This window comes from Cinclus cinclus, chromosome Z (genome assembly GCF_963662255.1).
Source record: "Cinclus cinclus chromosome Z, bCinCin1.1, whole genome shotgun sequence".
Taxonomy (NCBI): domain Eukaryota; kingdom Metazoa; phylum Chordata; class Aves; order Passeriformes; family Cinclidae; genus Cinclus; species Cinclus cinclus.
The window spans coordinates 47,751,901-47,779,831 of NC_085084.1; the positions used below are offsets into that span (position 1 = coordinate 47,751,901).

General features: G+C 41.8%; 1 protein-coding gene across 3 annotated transcripts in view; it reads right to left on the reverse strand.

The window, feature by feature from the left end:
* The window catches only part of NTRK2 (neurotrophic receptor tyrosine kinase 2), a 201,623-nt gene that overhangs the window by 19,534 nt on the left and 154,158 nt on the right, over positions 1-27,931 (reverse strand). For all 3 annotated transcript variants that reach the window (XM_062514087.1, XM_062514086.1, XM_062514085.1), the window contains one exon: positions 24,685-24,919. In XM_062514087.1, coding sequence (XP_062370071.1) covers positions 24,685-24,919 — 235 coding nt within the window. The remainder of the gene's footprint in view (positions 1-24,684; positions 24,920-27,931) is intronic.

The following is a 27,931-nucleotide window of genomic DNA, read 5'->3' on the forward strand; positions in this document are numbered from 1 at the left end:
TATTCAACATATTCAATGCCTAGAGATGGAAGGGTGTTGCCAGGTAGTCCAACTCTGGGGGATAAGTTTCAATGCAGTTAACTAAATGCATGATAAACAGCTCAATGAGCAATACCTGCCACAAAAACTAAGGACAGTGAGCATCACCAGCGCAGTTACCTACAGCATGGCACAGGGCTATAATTCTGCTCCTTTACAAAGGCGTGGCCCCCTCATATGTCTTTAGTGTGCACTTCTTCATGGAATGCAGTTCTAAGTCTCCAGACCTTAAGGAGGATGCCGTGTAAAGAATAGGAGGACTAAACTTCAGTTGAGGCTTAAAAACTCACTAAAATAATGGATAAAGTGAAGTTGGTCAGCAACTACTGCAGCAGAGTTATTAACAAAGTCTGAAGAACTGTAACAAGAGAACACTCAAGAAAATTACCAAGACATAAATTCAGAACAGATGAAAGTAATTTTATACATACTGGGTACTAAAATTCTGGAGCTTGGTCCCACAGTAACAAACAGTACCAGTAGGTGCAAATAAGGATGAGCCTAAATCTATGGACTGGTTCACACACAGGCAATAATGGGAACTGTAAGAAGCGACCTCTAACATCCTACCTCCTGAACTTACAGCCTCTGGCAGAGTATAAGAAAATACCCACAAAAACTGGCAAGAGATAGGGCAAGTAACTTGTAAGAAAATGTGATTCATATCTAAGAACAGGCTCAGACATTTTTTTTAAAGGGTGGAGAGTCTGCATATTGAACATACTTGGGCAGGGTAGGAAGGTCAGGAGAGTATCCACCTAGTCAGAGAAGATTAGGCCAGAATGGAGAGCCCCATGTATCTATAAGTGGTCTAATTTTGAAGATGGGCTGGTTTTGCATCACACTTTTTTACTTATTTTAATGTACTGGGTGCATTTTGCATCAACAGGAATGAGTTAAAACCTTTCATTTGGTAGGAAAATGAAAAATCACCTTTGCATATTGAATTAAAACATAATGAAATGTCTGAAGATCTTTGGAATTTTACAACAAGTCTTTGGGTAACCACATTTATGTGTAGTGGATAAAGACAGAAGCATTTACGAATGTACTTCATCAGTGCAACTGCTCACATGTTTACAACTTTATCATTTCTATATAAATATTTTTATATCACATGTATGATACATATGGGTTTTTTCCCTCTGGAGCAAAAGATTCCAGTGCCATTAGCAATCAAAATATGCATTATGGAAAACAATTTAAGTCAAGGATCGTATAATGTTTTTCCATACAACCTCTTTTTAATTCTCTACATTTACTAGACTGTACTCAGCACATGAAGGAGCTGTTAAATACTTCTTCTTAACCACAGGACTGAAGAACAGCAGCTCCTTCAGCCTGTCTTCATAACATCTTAGTGGCCTCCACTGGACTCATTCCAACAGGTCCATGTCCTTCTTATGATTGGGACCCTAGAGCTGGATACAGTACTCCTGGTGGGGTCTCACAGAAGTGGAAAACAACAATACAGATTTGGGTATGCCCATCCCTCTACATTTTCATGCAAATGAGAGAGCCAATTTTAGCATTTACACATCAAAAACTATTGAAACCAAGTGAATATCTGAGACTTTTAATTTTGGGACCTTAGTCTGACACACTAGAAATTTGCATGGTCAGGGTTTTTTCTATAGAGCAGAAGAAAGTGTTGAGTTGAAGGACTGAAAATTTCATGTTATGAGTTGAATGCCAGAAGAATCTTGGAAGGACAAGTAAACGTCATGTTTTGTTTGTGTTTCATGGGGGTAGGGGATTTGCAATTCAGAGGGTAGTAATCTTGAAATAGCTGTCTGGTAATAACTGTAATTTAACCCACCTGTCCAGAGACATCTCCAGGCTCCTTTTATATTTTCAGCAGTTGCTCTTTAAAAGACACAGAATTATCCTATATAATTGAAATTACAGTTGCAGAGTTTTAGTCTCTGGGATTTCAGTGTGGAACAAACTTTCCATAGCCACCCTGGGGCTTATGTTTCCTTCCATTCGAGGCTCCCAGTGTTTGCAGTGAAGACCAAGATCAGAAAAACGTGCCCAGATACCAACTAGAAATCAAACAGCTCATCTTGATGTTATTCAACAGGGTCCCAAACTCAGCAATAGAAGAAAGGATGAACCATTAAATTAACTTCCAAGCAACTTCCACTGGTCCCCTTCTAAGAGAAAAATATGTTTTTTCTAGATGCTGAGGAAGCTGTTGGAAAGGTGGATTGAGAGAAAAATACCATTCACCTTTGAGAATAACAGGTATAGGTTTGCTTTATTGCATCTTCTTCTGTTACAGCCAACAGGAAAATGAGTCCATTTCCCTATCTCCACTATACAAGAGACTGAGTGTCCTGGTTGTCATATCAGTATTGGACTGCTGCTGCTGGACTTTCTGATCATATTTGGGATCTCAAGAACATGAACAGACTTTCAGAACTTGAATGTTCTAGAGTGAATGAGGCAGTAATAGCTTTGTACTTTCTGTGAAAAAATTTGGAGCATTGCATATAATATGCAATAATGAATGTGATGAATTTGCTTTACATTAAAATTCCAGGGAGAGCCCAGCACAATCTATGTGGAAACTCCAGCACTTCCTTTGCAACAAAGCTGCAATTTTGTGACCTAAAGTGAACTTCCACCTAGCTGAACCAGCAAAGGTTGTAATAACCCTTGTTACATATACAAGTCACTCATGTTCTGAAATGGCCATGAGCTGAAAAGGTAAGTTCAAATTCTCATCCTTTAAAAAAAAGGTGTGAAAAAACCAGGAAGGAGATACAGGTGGAAAAGAAGCAGAACCATTACATGTTTTCATCCTTTAAAATCTGACTTTCACTAATAAGTAATGGAGGACACTGGGAAACAAGGTAAAGCAATATTTTCTCCTGTTATAGTCAAATAGAAGAATCTGTAAAACTAGAACTCAACCTGTCTTGAATCTTGAGGGTTAAAGTTTAATTATATCTAATCAAACTCAAGGGCAAAGTGACTGCAAGCTGAATTAAAAAATGGGTTTTTCCTGTCATAGTCATGGAGAAGATATAGTCAAACCTGATTTTCTGTTGTGTGTGTAGTTTCATACACAGTGACAGAAGATAAGAAGTTCCAAATAAGAATTGCAGAATTACTGGCAAGTATTTTCATAAATAAGAAACATTTTCAAAACTCTTTCCTTTCCCTGAAAATTTCACCCACTTTGTTAGTCTTTTATAAATACTAACAGCTCTTTGAACACTTTGAATATTTTGTGTGAACTAATGATGGGGTAAACTGATTGAGACAAAAGTACCTGTGCTTCAGACTGCTACTCATGCTGTCACTCTGCTGACCCAAGTAATTCTGACACTACCAGGAGTCTTGGTTATGTGCTTCAAGGTACCCAAGCTAAGAATTATGTGGAGCACACCAAGTCCCCTGGTCTGCTTGCATCCTAAGACATAGCTTATCTACATTGGATCATTCCCTTCATAAATTTCACAGTACCACCTTAAAATGAGATTATTTTCTTCTAGAGTCACAGGTTGTCAAAGAACCTCATGCTTTAATTTTTAGAAATCTTTTCCTAGTCTCTTGCTTAAAATCTTTGATAGCCAGATTACATTAATTTGTTACCATGCGAGCATTGCTCCTTAGTTTCAATAGTGTTCTTTCATCCCTAATGTTTATTTTAGCCTTTTGAAGCACTCATATAGTACACTTCTTTTAGACTCTCCTTCAACAAAGATTTTATTCAGGAATGCCCTTGTGTTGTATTTTGGTTTGGAGAAGTTTTGTGTCCTCTCTGCAACCAAGGGGGAAAAGAAGAAAGCTTGTTTTTCAGCTGGAATGTTTCATTAACAAAGTTTGTTGAGTGGCTGCAGAAACATTGATGCTGGTGCAGAAAAACAGATGTTGCAGCTGTTGAGACAAGAGGAAGGCAGGACCTCTGCTCTGGGCAGCAGAGCTGGTTTATGATGCTTTGTGAGTTTGCTGTCCTCTTCGTGTCCAATCATAAAACATGCTGTCAATGTCCCTCAAGGATCTCTTCTCTATGTGTGTTCCAGGTTTAACTTTCATATACTATTAGTCCCATCGGCCCCTTTGCCTATATCTTCATAATTATCACTATCCTTTCAAGACCTGATGTTAGAAATTAGTTTTGCTTTAATGCCAAACAAACTCTCCTTCCCACATCATCATGTCTGCAGTGGTAACACTTTCTTCCTTATATGCTTGACATTTAAACAGTCAAGAGATTCCTCTTCTCTATTTTAGTATTCTTCTCAAAGCCAATCTCAAATGTTTTTTGGCCCCTTTCACTGTATCCGTGTTTGTCCATTAGCCTTTCCTTCTTTTTTATTTTTGCTTACTTTCTGTGTGTGCTTTATGAGATGAAATCATCAATAGTTCTGCAACATATTGCTCCCCACTTTTACATGCGATTTTGGGACACAGTTCCTATCTATTGTCTGCATTTTTAATAAAGAAAATCTGCATTTCTCCAGTTCTTAAGCTGAACCTAACAACTACTTCTTTCTGTTTTTCAAAGTTGACTTGAACAGCAGCAGGCCAGCAAGAAAACAGTTACTCCCAAAATTTTGGGGTCACGATTATTTTAAAGCTAGGAACTCTGAGATTCTCAGGCAATTTTTAAGCCAATCAATACCCCTGTGAACTTTGTTTTCAATAAGAAGTTATTCAAATACACATGCAGATTAGTTAACTATTTAATGCAATCTGCAATCTAAACCAATCCAGATCTATTTCTTTGTATTTTTTTCTCTTGTATCCCTTTCCATTTTTTCCCATCTTCCATCTTTAACGAATGTACTAAAATATAATAAATTAAAAGGAATAACTAAGGAAGGAAGCTTTATTTACATATATTCTTATTCCCTGATCATGTTAATTAGCATAATGCTGTTTTCCATATCCCTAATGACACAGTTGGGAACATATAAACACAAGCTAGGTTTAAAGCAACTAACTTGGACATTGTAAGTAGCACAGAGGAAGAAGTGTATGCCTCAGAAAAGGAACATCCATCCTGTTTCTGAATAGCTTTGCAGTCTGCATCAAGCTCATGTCACAGTTTTTGAGCTAGCAGTGTCTGCAGACTAGATGTACCTTCAGTCTCACAGTACAGTGGAACTGTATAAACCTCTCCATGAAACTCCTTTGCATTTTCTAATTTATGTTGTTTTAGCTGTATTGAAATATGTATTTGAAGGGCTTTTTACTGTGTGCAGTACAGCATAACCTTCATAACCTTGTTTTCTATTTAGCATTTTATTCTACTAACTAAAGTTTATCGAGATGGAAAAAACCGGCAAATATTGAATAACAATATGTGTACATATACAAGCTCCAAACCCACCAATTAGCCCATTTCCAAATTATGATGGAAATACTTATTGGTCAAAAATGTATGTTCCTCTAAGCATGACTGGTATAAGAATCACAACTCTGTGTGTGTCTATGTGAACAGGTAGAAGTTGTGCAAGGATTTTTAATTACTTTCAACAGAATTCCCTTTGCAGAAAATGGCATATTTGATCTATATATTTTAAACAATATACAGTCTCTGTTTTGCAGCTTCAAATAGTATCTATTGGTTTTCTGTTTAGAGGCACATTCCACTCACTGTGTATAGGCATTGACCTTTATTTTAACACAATTATGCTTTTCCCACACAACTATTCAACACTAGATTCTTTTCTCTAAAAATGGCTGATATGGCATGAAAGACCAGTCCTAGAATATTTGAGGATACTCAAGGAGCATGGAAAAGTCACGCAATTGAAAACTGCAAAATTCCCTTTTTTATCGGTGCTTTTCAATCTAGAAGACAAGATGAGATGTGCTGCCAAAATTATGGCATGAAATATTCAGCTCTATTTTGATCTCTCTTTTTTCTCAGTGTCTTGTTTTGCTAAAGATGATTTAAAACTCTGCTTGCTGAATCCAAAAAACAAACAGCTCATGCATATGACAGTCTGCCAAGAATGCAGGACCCTGCCCTTTGCTTAGCTCACAAGTAAGAAAAATCTTTTACAACGATAGTGCCAGGCAGTATGCTGCACTAAATCTCATCGTCAGAAAATAACATTGGCAGCATAATAAGCTGCAAAAGGACTGCATGCAGAGCAGTAATTTGCAAAGAGCCCAGCCTATCAGTCAGCCTTCCAAAGCGACTTCGTGGTGACAGGCATCTGGTAAATCAATCTGGAAAGAATCCATATTCTCCCGATAGCATCACAGCTTTATTTTGTGGGCCTGGGCTGAGGCAGTATGAGGAACATAGATGACAAAAACATTAGGACAAATTATTTGTGATCATCCTGACTGTCATTCATGTTGCTTTTTTTTTTCCCATTTATATTTATACTGGCTGTGAAATAACTGCAACACTGATGTGTTATCAAAGAATATCTGGCAATATATTTAATGAATAGTTCTTTATCTTCTTAAAATTCTATTGCTGGGAAGAAAATAAAGGAAAAAGAGGAGAGGAGAGGAGAGGAGAGGAGAGGAGAGGAGAGGAGAGGAGAGGAGAGGAGAGGAGAGGAGAGGAGAGGAGAGGAGAGGAGAGGAGAGGAGAGGAGAGGAGAGGAGAGGAGAGGAGAGGAGAGGAGAGGAGAGGAGAGGAGAGGAGAGGAGAGGAGAGGAGAGGAGAGGAGAGGAGAGGAGAGGAGAGGAGAGGAGAGGAGCAGTTTCTTTGCTCTGTTAAGATTTCTCCCTTTCTGTGTACACCATTAAATCGAGATTTACAGAAACATAATCTTGTAGGCCATAAAATAATCTGAAGGACTGTTCACACACACCTTGAAATGGACTAGATGTTGTTATAAAAGAATCCCTTAACAAAAACCCCAGCTTATATTTTCAGCAAAACCTTTTGATTTGCCTCACGATGTGGTATGCAAGAATTGAATCACAGAGGATGTGGGCCTTTTTCACCCTGTAGATCCAGTAGTGAACATGGAAATTAAGCCAGATATAAGCCATTTACAAATTGGCAATTAATAACAGTAAAATTTCTGTCCCCAGTAATGTCAATGCCAGTTTTGTCATCTATCTGGGAGGTATACAAGTTTTCATTCTTTGAATATGTACCAGTGTCTTTCTGTCTTCTACAGAAACTGTACAGGTTATAAAATTAACTGCTTAGGTCATAGTAATTTTCAAGAGCAACAGAAAAGACCCAATATTTTGTGCTTTACAGCATTGTAGTCTCAAGATTCTTTTATATCTAAATGGCTTTGATTCTGTTTTAATTTCAATGTGTACTTCTTTATTACATAGGATCAATATTTTTGTAGATGTAGATCTGCAGCCTTACACACTTATTATCAGAAGTTTCTCACTATAGCTCTTTCTTTAAAATCCTGGCTTCTAAGTGTGTGATATGAATAACTAGAGTGACATTCATTCTACAATGTTCACTTCCAGGACCCAGATTTGTGAAGAAAAGGTTGAACACAGCTATGTGGGAAAGAAGACTGAAATATAGTTTGACAAGGCTCAAAAATCATGGCTTTCTATAATTTATACTTCTTCCAAAGCACTGGGAAATAGCTTGAAGACAGACAATATAAATGTCATGCCTCTCTGGAGATCAAAATAAATATAAGACTAAATAAGGAAGTAGTTTTGAAATTTCATTTGCATCACCTCTCAGTGTTGGTAGCTCTATCTGCTCATTTCAATGGGTTTGACTCTGCTCTCAGCCCAAACATCTGAGACACCACTATAGCAATATCAAGCCCTGGATGAAATGAAGTGTGGAAGAGAGATAGGAACTGATTGTACATCAAATTTAATGTAAACTCTTCAAATCCTCATGGTCTGGACAGCAGTCTTACAAGAATATTTTTTAAAGCAAATAAATTGAAATTTTTGAAAGCAAATACAAGGGTATTAAGCTATTTTTTTTTTTTTCTGAAAGCATTTCAGTACACTGGCAAGAATGAAGATACTTCCCACTCAAATGGCTTTTCTATCGGAAGTTGTTTACTCAACTGATGGAGATAGAACTACTTCAGTCACCACAATCTTTCCTAATTCTTTTATATCTGTTCTTGATAGAAGACTGTTGGGGGTTGGTTCTCTCCCTTTTCCCTCTGTGGAATTTTCCCCATTGTCATGATAAGATACCTGTTGACTGGGCCCTGGTGACAAGGTTGGGGGGGAAGAGAGGGATGGGAAACCCTGCGAGATTCAAACATCCAGAAGAGGAAGCGGAAGGCTGGGCCTCGGCCCATTTCCCCCGCGGAGTTCGGACAAGAAGGACGATCACTGCCTCATCCCTCATCCCATTGCTGCCATCAGGAGCCATCAGCATCAGGAGCCATCCTCACTGCTGTCGGAGCCTGCCCTGCTGCCTTCTCGCTGTAACCTGCCACCATCCAGCACTCTGCTGAGCAGCAGGACCCACACCGTGAGCAGAGGGCTCTCTCTCCATCTCTCTCTCCCCCTGGGACAGCTCTGCCATCACCCCCAGCCCTCCTGCAGCTCTGTGGGACCTGCCTGCCCCTAGCACCGGGAACTGCAGCTCAGGGAAAAGGTGCCTGCAGCCAGAAAGGGACTGGGACTGAGTTACTGTTCTGTTTGTGGGTAATTTCATAGCTGTTGTTGTTCTTGTTTGTCTTGTTAGATATACTAGTAAAGAACTGTTATTCCTACCCCCATATCTTTGCCTGAGAGCTCCCTTAATTTCAAAATCATAATAATCGGAAGAATCACATTTTCTTTTCAGTCCAAAGGGAAGCTTCTGCTTTCCTTAGCAAACACCTGTGCTTCAAAACAATACAGATTTTGGCGCCCAATGTGGGGCCCGAGGGCATTGAGAGGAAAGGGTGAAAAAGGAAAAACAGCGCTTGAGTTACCTCAGTTTTGTGTTAGGTGGCATCATGTTGTCCAGCTTACCGTGGTGCGGGCTCCATGTGGCCACAGCTTTATCTCTCCCATTTGCAATCCCTTACTTGAACATGGGTCCTATAACTCAGGCTGCTGTAACTATTATCCAGTTCATTTTGTGGGCTGATAATGTGAGAAATTAATGGATTTTTAACTTCCTCTGGAAGGTGGGCACATGGATTCAGGTCTATCACACTCTAACTGTATGTTTTTGGGGTTACTTTAATAATGGTGCATACTTTGAGGATATGACACCAGGAAAAACATTTCCCAACCCCTTACACAGTTTTCTGGGTCTGTGCCACTAGCTTTTGAAGGGTTCAAATCTCTTCTAAGTAATAATGATATCATACAGTGGCTGACATTGCTAATAGGCCTTGTAAACCTCTTCTATTTAACATTCCGAGATGAGGGGAGATTGACTTGGATGACAACCCTGACACATCCCCCAAGGAATAGGGATTCTGCCCCAGAGACTAAGGATTCTGCCTCAAAGCCTGACCCTGCTCCAGAGACTAAAGATTCTGCCCCAGAGACTAAGGATGTTGCCCCTGAGCCTGATTCTGCCCCAGAGCTCACCTCAGAAAGGAACCATCCAGAGTGGGTGGGGTTTCTAGTGAAGGAGATGGCCCAGATGCTGAAGGAGTACCTTTCCCCAGCTCTTGAGAAACTCTCTCTCTGACTTAAAGAGGGAGAACCTGATGGTGCAGCAGTGGAACCCACAAACGTTACATCTCTCCAGGCTCCAGCTGAACTGCAAGGGCACTCACAGCCAGCAGCAGTTGCCCCCATGGAAACTAGAAAGTCTAAGGTGAAAACAAAGCACCTAGATAATAATGATCAGAAAGCAGGGCCCTCACAACCAGCAGGGGAGCCAGAGGTTGAGATCGTCACAGAGTCCCTGTCATACAAGAGTCTCCGTAATCTGCGTAAAGATGTTGTACGAAGGGGCCGTGAGGCTTTTACAACGTGGTTACTGCGGGTCTGGGACCTTATGGGTACAGGTGTGCAGCTGGATGGTACTGAGGCAAGGAATTTGGGACCCCTGACCCAGGACTCAGGTGTGGATCACATATTCGTAAGGGAACCAGGCCCCCTTTCCCTCTGGGAGCGGCTTTTAATGAGTGTAAGAGAGAGGTTTGTCCATAGAGAGAGAATGCAGGAGCACCACCATAGAATGCGCTGGAAAACCGCTGAGGAGGGGATCCAACAGTTGAGAGAAGTGGCAGTACTGGAGATACTCTTTGGGAGGGGTGAACAACATGACAATGACCCCGACAAGGTCAGGTGCACAGGGCAGATGTGGAATCTCACACACCTGGGGCCATCTCAATACACCACATTCATTGCAGCCATTAATGCTGACACCAACCACGAGACAGTGGGTTCTGTTGCCAATAAGCTCAGAAATTTTGAGAGTATAATGAATGGCCCCATGCAGGCTCAGGTCTCTGCTGTGATTAGGGAACTCAAAGAGGAGATGAGAGAGATGAGGGAGGAGATGAGGAAGGTCAACGCAGCACCAGTGCGAGTCACAGATCCCAGAGTTAGAGCCCAACGACCCCCAGCTAGGGAGAGAGGGTACACCCCATGAACTGACCTGTGGTTCTTTCTGTGTGACCATGGGGAAGACATGAGAAGGTGGGATGGGAAACCTAATTCTGCCCTGGCAGCACTGGTGCATCAACTCAGGGAGGGAAACACTAACCAAGGGAGCTCCACTAAAGTGAAGGTAGCCTCAACTTCCCATAACCAAGATGCAGGGTATTACAAAATGGAGGATGATTTGTCAGATCCCCTTGAGGGAATCTCCAACATGTATGCCCAGGAAGGAAATAATAACCAGTGCTAGAGGGGCCCTGCCTCTAGCCAGGGAGAGGCACGCGAAAACGGGGTCTTTTGGACGGTGTGGATCCAATGGCCTGGCACATCAGAGCCACAAAAACATAGGGCATTAGTTGATACTGGTTCACAGGTCACCCTAATACCATCAGAACATGTGGGGGAAGAGCCTGTTTCTGTTGCTGGGGTGACGGGGGGATCACAGGAATTGACTTTGTTGGAGGCTGAGGTGAGCCTGGCTGGGAAGGAGTGGCAGAAGCATCCAATTGTGACTGGCCCAGAGGCACCGTGTATTCTAGGCATAGACTTCCTCAGGAATGGCTATTCCAAAGACCCAAAGGGACTCAGGTGGGCTTTTGGAATAGCTGCTGTAGAGGCAGAAAACATTAAGCAATTGAACACCTTGCTTGGACTGTCAGAGAACCCATCTGTAGTGGGACTCCTGAAGGTGAAGGAGCAGCAAGTGCCAATTGCCACCTCCACAGTGCACCACTGGCAGTACAGGACAAATCGAGATGCCATGATCCCCATCCACAAGATAATCCGTGAGCTGGAGGGCCAAGGGGTGGTCAGCAAAACCCACTCACCCTTCAACAGCCCCATCTGGCCTGTGTGCAAGTCTGATGGAGAATGGAGATTGACTGTGGACTATCGTGCATTGAATGAAGTGACTCCAATGCTGAGCGCTGCCGTGCCGGACATGCTGGAACTCCAGTACGAGCTGGAGTCCAAGGCAGCAAAGTGGTACGCCACCATTGACATTGCCACTGCATTTTTCTCCATTCCTCTGGCAGCAGAGTGCAGGCCTCAGTTTGCTTTCACCTGGAGGGGCGTGCAGTACACCTGGAACCGACTGCCCCAGGGGTGGAAACACAGCCCCACCATCTGCCATGGACTGATCCAGGCTGCACTGGAAAAGGGTGAAGCTCCAGAACATCTGCAATACATCGATGACATCATTGTGTGGGGGAACACGGCAATGGAAGTATTTGAGAAAGGAGAGAAGATCATACAGATTCTGCTGGGAGCTGGTTTTGCCATCAAGAGGAGCAAAGTCAAAGGTCCCTCCTGAGAGATCCAGTTCCTGGGAGTAAAGTGGCAAGATGGGCAGCGCCAAATCCCCATTGAGGTCATCAATAAGATCACCACAATGTCTCCACCAACCAACAAGAAGGAAACACAAGCTTTCCTAGGTGCCATAGGCTTTTGGAGAATGCACATTCCTGAGTACAGCCAGATCGTGAGCCCTCTCTACCTGGTCACCCGGAAGAAGAACGAATTCCACTGGGGCCCTGAGCAGCAGCAAGCCTTTGCCCAGATCAAGCAGGAGATCGCTCATGCTGTAGCCCTCGGCCCAGTCAGGACGGGACCAGAGGTGAAGGATGTGCTCTACTCTGCAGCTGGGAACAAGGGCTTGTCCTGGAGCCTTTGGCAGAAGGTACCTGGTGAGACCCGAGGCCGACCTCTGGGATTCTGGAGCCGAAGTTACAGAGGGTCTGAAGCCAACTACACCCCAACAGAGAAGGAGATCTTGGCTGCTTATGAAGGAGTTCAAGCTGCCTCAGAGGTGATTGGCACAGAAGCACAGCTCCTTCTGGCACCCCGACTACTGGTGTTGGGGTGGATATTTAAAGGGAAGGTCCCCTCTACCCACCACACCACCGATGCCACATGGAGCAAGTGGATCGCCCTCATCACACAGCGCGCCCGTATCGGAAACCCAAATCGCCCTGGGATTTTGGAAATAATTACAAACTGGCCAGAAGGTGAAAATTTTGGTCTTGCCGATGAAGAGGAGCAAGAACAAGTGACCTGGGCTAATGAAGCCCCACCATACAACCAACTGCCAGCAGATGAAACTCACTACGCTCTTTTCACTGACGGTTCCTGTCGCATCGTGGGGATGAACCGGAAGTGGAAAGCAGCCGTATGGAGCCCCACACGACAGGTTGCACAAGCTACCGAAGGAGAAGGTGGATCAAGTCAACTTGCTGAACTCAAAGCCATTCAGCTGGCCTTGGACATTGCTGAAAGAGAAAAGTGGCCAAAGCTTTACCTTTACACTGATTCATGGATAGTAGCCAATGCTCTGTGGGGCTGGCTGGAAAGATGGAAAAAAGCTAACTGGCAACGTAGGGGAAAACCAATCTGGGCTGCTGATGAGCGGAAAGACATTGCCACTCAGGTAGAGAAGTTACCCGTAAAAGTCCGTCATGTAGATGCCCATGTCCCCAAGAGTCGGGCTAATGAGGAGCACCAACACAATGAGCAAGTAGATCAGGCTGCAAGGATAGAGGTGTCACAGATAGACTTAGACTGGCAACACAAGGGAGAATTGTTCCTGGCTCGATGGACCCACGATGCTTCAGGTCATCAGGGCAGAGATGCTACCTATAAGTGGGCATGAGACCGAGGGGTGTATCTCACCATGGACAGCATTTCCCAGGTTATCCATGACTGTGAGACGTGTGCTGCCATCAAGCAAGCCAAGCAAGTGAAGCCCCTCTGGTATGGGGGGCGGTGGTCCAAATATAAGTATGGGGAGGCCTGGCAGATTGACTACATCACACTGCCTCAGACACGCCAAGGCAAGAGCTACGTGCTGACCATGGTGGAAGCCACCACTGGATGGATGGAGACCTACCCTGTGCCTCACGCCACTGCCTGCAACACCATCCTGGGCCTGGAAAAACAAGTCCTTTGGAGACATGGTACCCCTGAGAGAATTGAGTCAGACAATGGGACTCATTTCAAGAACAGCCTCATAAGCACCTGGGCCAGAGAACACAGCATCGAGTGGGTGTACCACATTCCTTATCACACACCAGCGGCTGGGAAAGTGGAACGGTGCAGTGGACTGCTTAAAACCACCTTGAAGGCACTGGGTGGGGGGGGACTTTCAAGAACTGGGAGATGAATCTACCAAAGGCCACATGGTTAGTGAACACCCGAGGTTCCACTGATTGAGCAGGACCTGCCCAGTCTGAGCCCTTGAGAACACCAGATGGGGACAAGGTTCCAGTGGTGCACATGAGAGGTATGCTAGGAAAAACTGTTTGGGTGAACTCTGCCTCCAGCAAAGACAATCCAATTCGGGGGGTGGTTTTTACTCAAGGGCCAGGGTGTACCTGGTGGATCATGCAAAGGGATGGAAAGACCCGATGCATACCCCAAGGATACTTTGTTTTAGGGTGAACTTCCTATGATAATGTGTCTGTATCTGTAACTGTATGGATGTCTATAATTTGAAGATTTTAATTTGATGTAGCATGATGGTATGGGAAAATTCGGGGTGGATAATGTTGGGGGTTGGTTCTCTCCCTTTTCCCTCTGTGGAATTTTCCCCATTGTCATGCTAAGATACCTGTTGACTGGGCCCTGGTGACAAGGTGGGGTGGGGGGGAGAGAAGAGAGAGAGAGAAGAGGGAAACCCCGTGAGATTCAAACATCCAGAAGAGGAAGCGGAAGGCTGGGCCTCGGCCCATTTCTCCCGCGGAGTTCGGACAAGAAGGACGATCGCCGCCTCATCCCTCATCCCATTGCTGCCATCCCAGCATCAGGAGCCATCCTCACTGCTGTTGGACCCTGCCCTGCTGCCTTCTCGCTGTAACCTGCCACCATCCAGCACTCTGCTGAGCAGCAGGACCCACACCGTGAGCAGAGGGCTCTCTCTCCATCTCTCTCTCCCCCTGGGACAGCTCTGCCATCACCCCCAGCCCTCCTGCAGCTCTGCGGAACCTGCCCACCCCCAGCACCGGGAACTGCAGCTCAGGGAAAAGGTGCCTGCAGCCAAAAAACACTGGGACTGAGTTACTGTTCTGTTTGTGGCTAAATTCATAGCTGTTGTTGTTCTAGCTTGTCTTGTTAGTTATACTAGTAAAGAACTGTTATTCCTACCCACATATCTTTGCCTGAGAGCTCCCTTAATTTCAAAATCATAATAATCGGAAGGATCACATTTTCTTTTCAGTCCAAAGGGAAGCTTCTGCTTTCCTTAGCAAACACCTGTCTTTCAAACCAAGACAAAGACACATGTCCCGTCACACACCTTAAATCAGGCCTTCATCTCTTCCTAAGGATAGGACACAGCTAGAAGCTTGACGGAGTTTTATATACGTTTTGGCTCCATTTTTTGTAAGACAAGATTAATTCAAAGCCAAATTATCTCTGAAGTCTAATTACAAAGTTCCCAAGACTGTAAGATGCAGTATCAGTTTATTTCTGGAGTCCTCACCTTCTGGGAAGCTTGGAGAGCTGTTCCTGACAAGATGTCAAAAACTTAACCACTGTTCATGACATCAAGTATTGAAAACATTTCACAAAGGCATACGTGTTACAGCTCCATAGGTAACCACAGATTCTCTGACTGCATGTTCTCTGCCACTGATGCTAACAGCCTCTGATTAAATCTTTACTACTGACTTCCCTTCCACTCTGTGTTAGAGTGGACACGTGTTCCATTGGACAGAAAAAGACCCTGAGAGCAGTGAAGACAGAAATGATCTGCAGCGCCACACAGTTCTTCCCCATTTCCATCACCATCAGTATCTCTTTGCTATGCACAGATGACTCTGCAGAGACCCAGATTTGTAGCCTCGTCTCTATTACTAGCTGGTGTTGTCCTCTCATCCTCTTGATCCATCCTGGTACACGTACCACTTCATAGTCTAATTGTCTAGTTCTTCCTTCCCGAGCTTCCTGAGTTCTGTGGGCCAAAAGAGTGCGGATTGTTCGTCAAGCCCTGGGTAAAAAATGCATATTTAGGAAAACTGCCTAGCAACTGCTTTCTTTAGTGCAAGGAGAGAGGCCATTTGCATAAGAAAACCTTCCAGCTGGAAGCCTGCAAAGGCTCTGCAGGGAGCTGATTCAGTGACCAGACATCAAAGGAGAATTCCCGTTCAAGGGCTGCTCCCTCTGGGTGGCCTTTCTGAGCTGTCGCCACCATCAGCGGGGGCAGTGGCGGCCGCACAGATCGCGCCAGTGCTCTGCAGCACCCGGGGGACCAGGAGATGCCATTCCAGTATCCGACTGTGCTCCCAGAGATCCTTTACTGATTTTGTTCCCACATCATCTTTCCCTCACACTGTGCACATCACACATCAAAAAGTCAACAGTTTCAGCTGCTAACCTTTGGAATTCTGTAAATTGATTTGCAAACTGCCTGCCAAAAGTGACAATCTCTAGCACTGCAGAACAGTATCTCCAGATATTTACACAAGGTTTCTCCCCATGATTACTAAAAGGCATTATTAGTCTGCACAAAGAACTAGCCAGGAAGAAAAACAACATAAATTACTTAATAAATTCTCTTTCTATGCCTAGAAAAAGTTGAAAAAAACTTTTCACTTTCTAATACCCTGTACAAAACATTGCCTCTAATATAAAGTCAATGGAAATAGCCTCCACCAATATTCCAAGTACAGTCCAGCGAATTGTGAACAAGGCTGGGATTGAGGACATGGCACACTTATGCACTAATCATCTAGACAACAGTTAAACCGTTTCAGCACCTGCAAAAAATAGCTTTGTACAGCTTTGCTGCTGCTTAATGGAATGAGGCGATTACGATCAGAGTTCTGCAAAGCTCTCCAAATTGCAGTTCCTAAGGCTAATTTCAATGTGTGAATCATTGCTTTCCTGCAATTTATATCCATATGTGTGGTTATTTTTGAGAATGATTCAGTTTTTTATGTATAATTTTAAAAGGACTTTTAAAGTTAATGAACATCTGTGCTAAGAGCCCCTCGACAGAAAAGCTTGTGTCAGCCACTGGTGACGATGACTGTGTAAACTTCCTGTTATCCTATAGGCGTGCATGTGGATCCTATGGCTCTTACCGACTGCATACTCTAGGAGTAACCAGCTGAAAAACACTCCATTAAAATGCTATAACAATAGGGTGGGAAATCCAAAACTTTCAGCCCCTTGAAAACTGTAATACATGTTCCATAGCCAGTATGGAACAAAATACTGAATTTTCAAAGCTTTTAACAGAAGCAAATAGAGAAAAAATTTCCATTTCAAAATTTCAAAACACTTTAATAGTTTGATTGACACATATTCAACACTTTTAGCTATAATGTAGTTCAACAAGATAACGTATGTTTCTAGGTACTGCCTGCTGGCTTGAACTTTTTTCCTCAAGGTGAACTTATTTCTTGATATGCTGTATGAGAACTATGTTGGTATAGATCTAATGGTGGTGGATTTACAAAGGAAAAATTAGGCACTGAAATTCAACGGGTAATCAAGCAACTGGTCACAGCACAAGGTCACTTTGTTTTACTCTGTCTTTTAATCAGCTTAATTTTTCAACCTATCTATTGGGTTTTTGTTTCTGCCCTCTTTACAATCTTTGATCTCACAGACTGAAGGAGAATGTACCCCAGGAGCCATGAAGCTGTCTTTCATTTGCATATTTAAAGCAAAAGGGGGATTAAATCTGGCCAAGTGAAATATGTCACAATCCCCCAGTTAAAAGTCTGATTTTCTGTATTACCGACCTGTCATTAACCCTGCAAGGCAGAGTTTAATAAGAACTGACTTGTTAAATGCAGCACACTACACATGTTGGACATCTGATGTTCCTTCTTCTAACACTAATAAGGAAAATTTTCTTGGACTCCCCTCCTAGTATCTGTGTTGGTGAAAACAGATGGAAACAGAGGTGCAAGTAGGACCAATAACCCTGATGTGAAGATGATGAAAAAAAACTTCGCTTAGGAAGTGACTACATCTACAGCTGTACCAAAGAAGTTGGAACTTGTTCTTGCTTAAGACAAAGCTGAAATTAGGTTTCTGTGAAGAACTGAGGAAGTTAAACAGCTGTAATTTCAGACAAAACCAGGAATCAAACCAGTAGTTGTGTAAGTAAGTAAAAGCTGGGGACAGACCATGCCTCCTGCACAGCACAGAATATACTCTGGCACGGGCAAGTAGCAACAGGTATCAAGCCATGGTGCTCATCCTTTGCCATCAGCCATGTCCTGGTGCATACCAGTTTCTAAATGCTGACATTGCAGAGACTTTTAGGAAAACTTTTAAAATCATTAGACCTAATTCTGCTTGTGATTATGTTTCTTTAAGTTCAGAGCTACTGCACTGACTTTAAGGCAGCTACTGTGGATTTGCATCTCTCAAGCTGGCCTATACTTGTATTGTTTCCAGTTGCATGAAATCATCTGTGCACGTCCTCCAAGGCTGCTGGAACCCTCTGTCCTCCCCAGCACTACACATGATGCAATGAGCCTCTGACGGAGGAGGAAAGCCGAGAAGTCCATGTAGGGAAGCAGATAATTTCCTTTTGAGCAATGGATGCAAAAATAGCAGCTAATAAAAAGCCTTCAAACTGTGCCTTCAAACTGTGACAATTCAATACAAACACCTACAAGAATGCCTTGACAAGCTGCTTGACTTCCCAGTAACTCTTTCTTGTTTTCTTTAGTGCAGCCTCCTCCAAACTCCCACACACAGGTATTCATCTCTGTAGTGACAGCTGAGACCTGCAGGTGTTTGCTGCTATTGGCCTCTCAGAATAGACAGACACTTGTTCCTCACTGTAAACATTTATATCATGGTGTTTGCCTGGCTAGTTACAGCCCAAATAATTATAAACCGGCCTTTTCTTTTTTTAGTCCCTTGCTGTCATGCATTAATTCTCCTTGCAAATCAGCATTAGGTACTGGAAATAGCTTAAGCAAGATCACTCTCTGGTGATTATTTTACTAGCCTTATCTTTTGGAAAATATTTCATAGAGTATCACCAGAAAAGTATATCATGCAGTTTCCAGAAATACAGTACTCTACAACATTAGATTCATACATGAAGGGAGAGTATGGGCAGTGGGCAAGGTGCTCTTTCACTCCTTTAATTCTGATATTATTTCACTGTTCTTCAAACTGTTATTTTTGCCATGCTAAGGAACAGCAAAATCAGAATAAGAACTGTTTGGTGAGGACTTTAACACTCACAAATGTCAAAATGGTTTCTCAAAAGTGCTGTTCACGTTTTTTATGTAACAAGAAGGTCCAAAATCTGTGTAGTTTTATAATAGGCCTGGAATGGCAAATTGTGTAACCATTAGTTTTTCTGAAGTCTGGGAGGTTAAGGAGTTTAATAACTTCTCCTGTCTTAACTGAAAGTGCATGGGAACTCTATTTTTTAAAAAGACAAACATTGCAGAACACTTAATGTTTGCATTAAATATAAATTATCAAGGAAACATTAGGAAGCAAAGGTCTAAAAATCTAGGAAACTTCCTTACAAACCTTTCTTCATCAGCTGTTTACTTTTTGGTACCCTGATTCAGTTTCTTTTAGTTCTTTTACACCAATTCACACAAGACCTGAATTCTAATTGAAAAAAAACCCAACCAACCAACCAACCAACCAAACAAACAAAACTAAACTAAACAACCCAGCCCCCAAAGAAATAAAAGAATCCAAGAGAGAAACAACAGTCTTTCTCAACCACTAGAGGTACAAAATGTGCCAGTATGAATTGCAAAGTCGTTCGCTGAGGGACTGAAACCAAAAACTTAGAAAAATAAAGGGATGTTCTTCATTTGGAAGGACTAGGAATGAGAGTGGCCCAGGGCATTGTCTGACAATACCGTAAACATGTGCCAATGACACAGGCTATGTGAGTTTAGATGTAGTATGCAGCACGTTTTCATTAGAGGGCGGGAGGTACCTCTAACCCAAGAAAGGGAAAAATCTGATTTGGAAAATACCTCTCACAGTTTCAACAACGTCTGTTCCAGAAAGAGATACAAAAATTGCTTTTTTGCACACTGAAAGTCATTGGAGGTGGCCACTGCGAAGGGGAAAAAAAAATGAAGATATTTTTCCTTACAATAGGCCTTCTTTAACCCTCTAAAACAGTCTGGTAGAGGACAGGAGTAATTTCTCCAAATACAATTGAGATTTAAAGGCTGGAAAAAGAGTAGAGTAATGTGATCAAGTAGATGTCTATTTTTCATTACTTAATTCAGGTTGCTGGATTGAAAAAAAATGCAGCTGTTAGGAGAGAGAAGCTGCTGTGCAGCCTTCAGGAAAAAGCACTGGCAACATAGGATTCTATTTATTTGCAGCATCCACTTTGAGAGAAGGGGCTTTGTGATGGGACAGGAGTGATTCAGGAGTTAGAAATCCAGCCTTCAGAAACCAGTCCTATGCATGAGAGGTATTTCAGAGGAAGCTTGTGAGCATTTCACAGTCTGCACCTCATTTATTTATTCAACTAAAATCTTTCCTCAGGAGCTGCCTTTTTGTTTTCCCTCTTGTCATATGACTTGATTCTGGATCATCTTTAGTTCCCACACTGCTCTAAAGTGCTGAGGACAGGCAACATGGCCAGATGTGCTCTGAGGAGCATCACCAAAAGCAAGTTACGCCACAGGCTGGTGCAGCTGGCTCGGGTCCACATAGTTTTCTGCAGTTTGCCAGTTCAGAAGGTGATCTTCACAAAAATGTCTAGTGTGGATTGTTGTCACATCTTTCCATGTGTCAGGTGTGACCAGCTTCCTAAGGTCTCTCAGGAACTTTTGCCAAGCACAGTTTCTCTTTAGCTGCTTAGGACACTGTTGAAATATTCTCTTTTTCCCTGGCAGACTAGAATTTTTATGGGGCTTGGTGTCTGATATGGAAGGGGCTAAATGCTGGTGAGTGTTGGTGTTTTCCCTGCAGCGTGATGAGGTCTTAGGTTCTTGCTGCTCCTTGCTGCTCTTGCTGCTTGTAACCTATGTCTCTTCTTCCAATCTGACATGTTATGCTCTCTTTAAATGGTGAAACAGTACAAAATGTGGAGAAGATTTTAAAGAGAAATGGAGTCACTGAAATTTATACTGAAACATCCTCTTAGTTGTCTACCTGATCTGTGCAAGAAGTGAAGGAAACTAATTTGTGAACCTCTCTGTAATTTTAGGGCAAATTGAGCCTAAAGGAAGACAAAAACCTCACTAGGCCCAGTCTTTTGACAAAGTTTTGAGTTGGTTTGTGCAAGCTGAGAAAAGAAGCCCATATTTTCTCCACTGTTCTTGTGCTGTTACATAAATGCAAGTAGGTTATACAATAGCTAAATAGGGATTACAAAACTGAGCTCCATAAATCTAAATAAGAAACAGAATGTCTGTCCTGTACTGGACAAGCATAAAAATAGAGAAGAGTGAAACTCTGGTCCTAATGAGGTTAACCGTAAAGCTCTTGCTTAGTCTGGTGAGATCACAGTTTCATCCAAAACCTTGGCTCAAGCCTGTAGTTGGCTGACCAGGCTGGATATTTAAAGCGTAAAACATTAAGTTTTTCCAAGTACTGGGATAAGACAACTTCTACTTTTTTTCAAGCTTTTTGCTTATAATCAAGAAATGCTGAAATTATTTTAAGCAATCACTTATAAACCTGAACTGGAAGCCTAAAAAGGCCCTCCCTGATATATTATCTCTGAATGCAAGAACAAATAACAATGGTGTAGTTCTTCCCAGTCTTCAGTGTCAACACTTAAAAGCAGTGAAAGCTACTTTAAAGCATTAGCTGGATATCTTAGAGTAAGATAGGAAACCCTGACCTGTGGAGGTAGGAAATCAGGCAACAAGCCCCAGATATGAACAAAACAAATAAAAGCCCCAAATAAACTTGAGACCTGAGCTCTGGAAGTAAATAACTTTGTGAAAGGACCTTTTGTGCTATAAGGATTGCAGTGCAGCAGTGCTGCTGGAGCTGTTTGGCTCACAGACCAAACCAATTACTTGTCAGCTGTTTAATTTTGGCCTGGGGTGTAGAGAACCTCTGGGTAAGAAAAGCCATTGCAGTTTCTTCATGTCCCTGGGCTCATCTGGTCTGACTATCAAAACCAATTGCTGTTACATTGGATGCTAGCATGTACATCAGGACTTCCCCCACCTACAAGATTACCACACGATGAAAAAGAGAGGAAAAAAGAAAGGGGGAGAAGAAAGAAAAGCTTGTGCAATCAGGGCCACACATCACATGTATTCCCAGTCCAAGGGTTACTTCTCTCCCCCTCTTCCCTGAAGCATCTCTTAACAGCTGAACTGATTCAATGCAGAATGGCATTAAAAATCTAACAGTGCACAATGACTTGGGATCATCCTTATCTTACAGAAGCATGCTATAAATAATCATCTTAGGCAATCTAACATCATGACTGAGTGGTGAGGTCCAAAAAAAAAAAAATTCCAGTGTATTAAAACCCACAAATGACAAACCGTTTTTTGCAGAACTCTTTGGAATTGTGTAAATCTCTCCAATGAGCATCAGATAAAGCTGTCAGGGTGGGGGATGATTTACTCCTCTGTGAGTGATTAAGCCTGAGCAGTTAAAAAGGCTTAGCCTGCTATAAGCAATTAGGTATGGTACGTCAGTGCCATTCCAGTGCTATCGCTGACTTAGGCCTGCCAAGGATGCAGTTCTCCAGGCAACCATCTGGGAATTCATAATTGCCTTGAGTTTTTCATGGCCATCTTCTGACCAGCCAAGATATGTCCCAGAAATGGCAGGCCAAAACTTCACAGGCTCAACTGGTACTTCCAACTTTTATCCGCTGTGAAATATGGTGGCATAGCAGGCTGTGGTTCTGTTCCCTCCTCTCCACTAATTAGAAACCAGCTGGAATATGAGGCACCAGAGAATTTATCCTTATTTTTCTTACTGTGTAGAACGAGCAACTTCCCAACTTGAAGTTTCATATCCACCCATCACTCTGCAAACTTATGCCACCATTTTGGATGGGGCCATGCTATTTATTTTACATCATCCTCTTTGACACTTGTTTACTGCTTTCTCTCTTCATTCACATTTCTGTCTTTTACTAACACCTCTCTACAATTTCCTTTCCCACCTTTTTTGTTCCCTCTCTGACATCAGTGATTGCATCCTCTTCACACTATTTCCTTTTTCTTCTCCTTCATTATACCCTGGACCTTGCAGAAACCCTCCTTCACCTCAAAAATAAGTGAAGACAAGGGAGAGAAGAAGGAAAGAAGAGTGATTCTGTATGAGAGACAGCAGGAAATACAATGTACCCATTAAATTAGGTCCTTTGAGAGGTGCTCAAGGACTATCCATGTTGCCCAGAAATTCCTGGACTCCTGCAGTTTCCAGATCATGGGTGTTGTTTTAAATTTGTATTTCAGTGTGCAGAAGTTTTGCTTGAATACTCATGTGCAAGACTCAAGGATTAAACCCAGAGGTACATGAGCTGGTACACTGATACCAGAATCCATACACCATCACATGCCTTAGCCAGGCCTCAGTTGTCTCCAGGAAAGCCATGTAACTATTGAGCTTCTACTCCTTTCTGAAATTAGTTTTTGTGTAGCAGGGGGAGTTACTATGTTTTTTCCAAAAATAAGCAAAGCATATGTTAAAAAATGCTGTCTCTGACTGACTGTAACAACCTTTGGAAGCACATTTTTTGCATATACCTTAATTCTTACGTGTAATGACAAACTTGGTAAGCACTGAAGTATGGAACACGGACACAACTTCAGTCCCAACAAGTGGTGCAAAAATCCAATATGCAAAATCAAGGATTCTGCTCACTGGTGTCCTTTAAAACACAGAGGAATTTATTACCATCCTGTATATTTTTTCAGGCTCTGAGGTGCAGTCATTCTTGCTTTATGTTGATCAAATAATTCAAAGTGCTGGTTTCCAAAATAAGAGTATATAAGAGGAATTTGGATCATATGTTTACTAAATACTAGGTTTGTCTTTGAAAGGAAAGAAAATTAACAGAAGAGCCTGTTACTTATGAGCTTTTAAGAGAATCAGCATTCAACAATAATTTTCAAAAGTGTAGCTTCCTCTACCCTGTCCAGCCTCTGCCAGATGTAGAGACAGTCTCCACCCAGGCATCCCACCAATACTGATGGTGAGGTGATGTTTTCCTTTATTAACACAATCCAAATCATGTGGCTAAGAAATAATAACCAAAAAAGAATAAGAAATAAGGAATAGAGAGGCAGATACAAAACATGTGCTTAAAGATGATGGGTTTATCTTACTGGATAAACCCTAGGGTTTGTAAATTATCACTTTGGTCATGGATTGCCTTCCCCAAGCCACAAACACCTGGAAGGTTCAGTTCCAGTCACAAAATTACAAATGTGATAACAAACAGCAAATGGTGTCAACTACATGACTTACCACAAAGCACAAAGACTACATCAACAACAACATTAATGCATACTATTTTTTTATCCCAGTAATCTCAGAAGGTCTTTGCAAAATTCAGATATCACTTTATGGCAACCAAGCTCAGGGAAAATAGTCAGAATGAAAAAGAGCAATGGGATACTCTTAGTCTCTGCAGAACAACACTCCAACATTAAGAAGCAGGACTAAAGCCCTGGCTTAAGGCAGGAAAAGCTTTCTGGTGCTGAGTATGCAACATCTTCTTATTTAATCTCTTCTTGAGTAAAATAACTGGTCACTGCTACTGTCCAGCACTTATTTTTCTTCTGGTTAACTGCTACATTATACAACTGCTCCCCGAAGTTACCATTTCCATTTTTCTTAGCAGTATTTCAGAACATATTTTAATAACTTGAAAGTGTTGGGCCAAATTTGATTACCCACTCTTCCTTTTTATCTGCTTCTTTTTCTTTCCTTAGGCCAAGAAAGTATGCAAAATTTTTGCCCAGAGAAAAAGACCTTTCTGTGATTTAGTAGTTAAACCCAACATATATAAACAACGAAACTTGACAAACTAGTCTGATTAAATCTCCAAGTTTTCCAAAACCTTGGAATTCAGAACCAGGCTCTCCATATGCCAGGCTCTAAATTACCTGACAGGGAGATGGTTAAGTATAAAAGCAGAATCAGTCACACCAATGTGGTAACATTGTCACCAATGTGAACAAGACTTATTTCTTCTTACAGCAGTTCACTTACCCGGTAGTAGTCTGTGCTGTACACATCTCTAGACATCCCAAAATCCCCAATCTTCACCAGTAGGTTTTCACCAACCAGACAATTCCGGGTAGCAAGATCCCGATGCACAAAGTGCTGTGATGCCAGGTAAACCATACCAGAAGCAATCTGCTGTGCAATGTGAAGCATCTGGGATTGGGTCAGCTCAGCAGGACGGTTGCCTTCTGCCATCAGCCCTGCATCTGGTCCATGTGCCCTGCACCAAAACACAATCTGATAAACTGATAGGCTACTTGTAAGATGGAGAAGTGAAAGGCATTAGTGAGTGCCAGGCCGCACAACTCCATCAAAAATGCTATAAATTCCTTAGTGAAATAGGAAAAATTGGCTTTTTTCATTTAGTGTTTTCCTTAATTCATGAAAGATAGGTTGTCTGAATAGCATTACAAAAGTGACATGCATTACTCAAGGAAATAAGGCATATGTGTTCACAATAGTACCCATCTGTCAGAAGACATCACCTTTCTCCTGCTCCAGTATAGTAACCTTTTCTGGAGAAAGGCTGACAAATGAACCGGCTTGGGAAACAAGGGAAAATCTTATCACTCTGTAAGAATGAAAAACAATTGAGGGAAAGACAATGAAGTGGCATACATAGCATCACTTTTCCTGTGACTGGCATTCCTTGATTTCTGCAGGGGTACAGGCCACTGACCCTTTCATCTTGTCTTAAACAAGAAAGAGCTAACTTCCTTCTCCATTTGAGAAACAAGGGCAGCAGTTTTAAATTTATACTTCTAATTTCTTATCCAAATGTACAGCAGGAAAGGATTTTTGCTTATTTCCTCACCAAGGGTGAGTCCTGCCTGAGACTGGAATTCTTGACAATAGGAAGAGAACACAAAACATACACTATTTGGAAAAACAAAACAGCTTCAGAAATATGAGTTTTTCAAGACCTGGCAAGTCCCTCTGAAGCAACACTTAAGTAATTAATGAGAATACTTTTATGCACTTAGTGAAATACAGGGATATTTTGCATTAGGAAAGCGCAGTGAAATACTGGGACACATGAGCTTTATCCATCTCAACTATGTGCGCTCCGATATGCGTGTATATCCTAGTATCTTGAAGATACAAATATAAACATTCATATGAACAACATTTTACTAGAAGAACTACTAGCTAATCCTTATCTAATCAATGAGGTAATCTGTCAATCACTCCTCATTTGATATATCTTATAATGTTCTAAATATCCTTTCTCCATCCATTATATTTTTTCTATGTTTTCAGAAGCCTTTTTTTATTCCATTCCTGAAAACTATTCTTTCAAAGAGACCACCTCTCCTCTTCCCTCGTCAACATAGATGAGACCTTAATTTTTCCATAGAGTAAGGGCACAGGAGTTTCGAAAAGAGTTACAAATTAATCAAAATCTGTGAGATCAAGTCTGACACTACCAATAAGAAATATGATATTAAAATTGCCCCAAAGGAAGAATTTCATGAGCAAAGTGACAGATGTAAGTATTGAAAGAGGGTGTGTAGCATTGATGGGATTGTATCTGGTACCAGGCAAAGCAGCTCTCTTGTACAGGGCAGAGACAGTCATTGTACAGGCAGCCATTCATCTGGTCTGGGCTGATGGGGCTGGGAATAAATGGGAGGATATGAAATCTCCAACCAGAACTTTCAAGCAAATTCCTATTGAAAAACACTGTGCCTTTATCATGCATGGATTTTTTTAATACACATTCTCAGACATGAATTTTTGAGCTGCTAAAGCTGAACTTTTCATCTTTTGCTAGTCTCCCCAAGGACATGGTCTGTATCTAATGGAATTTGTAGATTATTCCTAACATTCCACTGAGCTTGCTTGTCTTCTTGGTGCTGGCCATAAATGAGGTGATCTTCAGTGTCTGCAACAGCCAGGGACAATGACAGATATTCTCTGCAGCCACATCATCCACTAATCCACAGACCAAGCACTGGGCAGGCATGAGTTTGAGGCTTTAGTCCTAGATCTGAACAGTCTCTGGCTGCATGCAGGCAGCCAGCCTCATTTGGGTTAAATTTTCAGATCAATTTTTCCCCAGCAGCCTTTGGTGGCGCTGCAGGGTAAGAAATATGGAACAGCCCATTTTGCTGTGAACCTCTGGTCTGCAGCACAAGCTGCAGAAAATGTGAGAGGAATGACAAATTGGAGCTTAGGTTTAACAGCTTGTCCCAGCATAATCATTTTATGTTCTAAAGACAAGAGCTGATTAATAGTCTTTTTAAATGTGAAGGCCTTAAAGTAGCAAATATACAGTCTGCCAAAATACTTTTCTGTACAATAATTCAAAATCAGAGTTACAACATAAGAAAAAGCCAATCAAAAAGAATCAAGGCTTAAGTGTTTCTTATAGAATAAGAAATTATTTCACATCATCTGAGAATCTGGCTTCTTCTAACAGAAGTTCAGTTTTCTGAATATGTACTAGGATGGCATCTAGGGAGACAGCAGTTCTCTTCTAATTCACATCAGAAGACCAAGCAGGCAAATGTAAATGCCCTTAATTCTTAAAAATACTTAAATTCTTTGCCAGAGAGACAATCAGTCTGGAAAGAGTAGTAGTGTTTGCTCTGCATCTCCAATATGAACAACAATATCTTCTTTTTGATATCTATTGATAAAATTACACAGTGGACATTGAAAGAATATCCCCATATTTTTAACATAGGACCAAATTCCATCTATTAACTGCTTATTTTTATGTCAAAAAGTGCAGGCTGGTAAAAATGGCACATACATGAGGCTTCTGTTCATAACTTCCTGGATCATGGGTTACCTATTACCATGAACCTTATGTATCATCAATTTATTTAAACTGCCTTACTGCCAAATTTCAATTTCCCATGCACATTCCTGAATATCTTTATGAAATAAAGCCCTAATCTGGACCCCAAAGTGTAGCATTTTTTAATTCACAGAAGTTTCCATGGCTCACAGTTTTCTTGCTGCAGATTTATAGCAGTCTTTCCAAAACACTGAGAGGAGGGAAGAGAAAAGGGGTTAGACTTCAGAAGCTCTTTGATGCCCACAGATAGCAATAGGTGTTGAGTGGGATCTTCCAAATGCTACCAGAAATCATGCGGGAAAACCATTCTTACTGTAGGATTTATAACCAAACATTTTAGAATACTCTGCAATGTATTGGAAACTGTATTTTTTGGTACAAATCTTGATTTAAAGGTACTTCCAAGCAGGCAAAGAAACAGAGCCC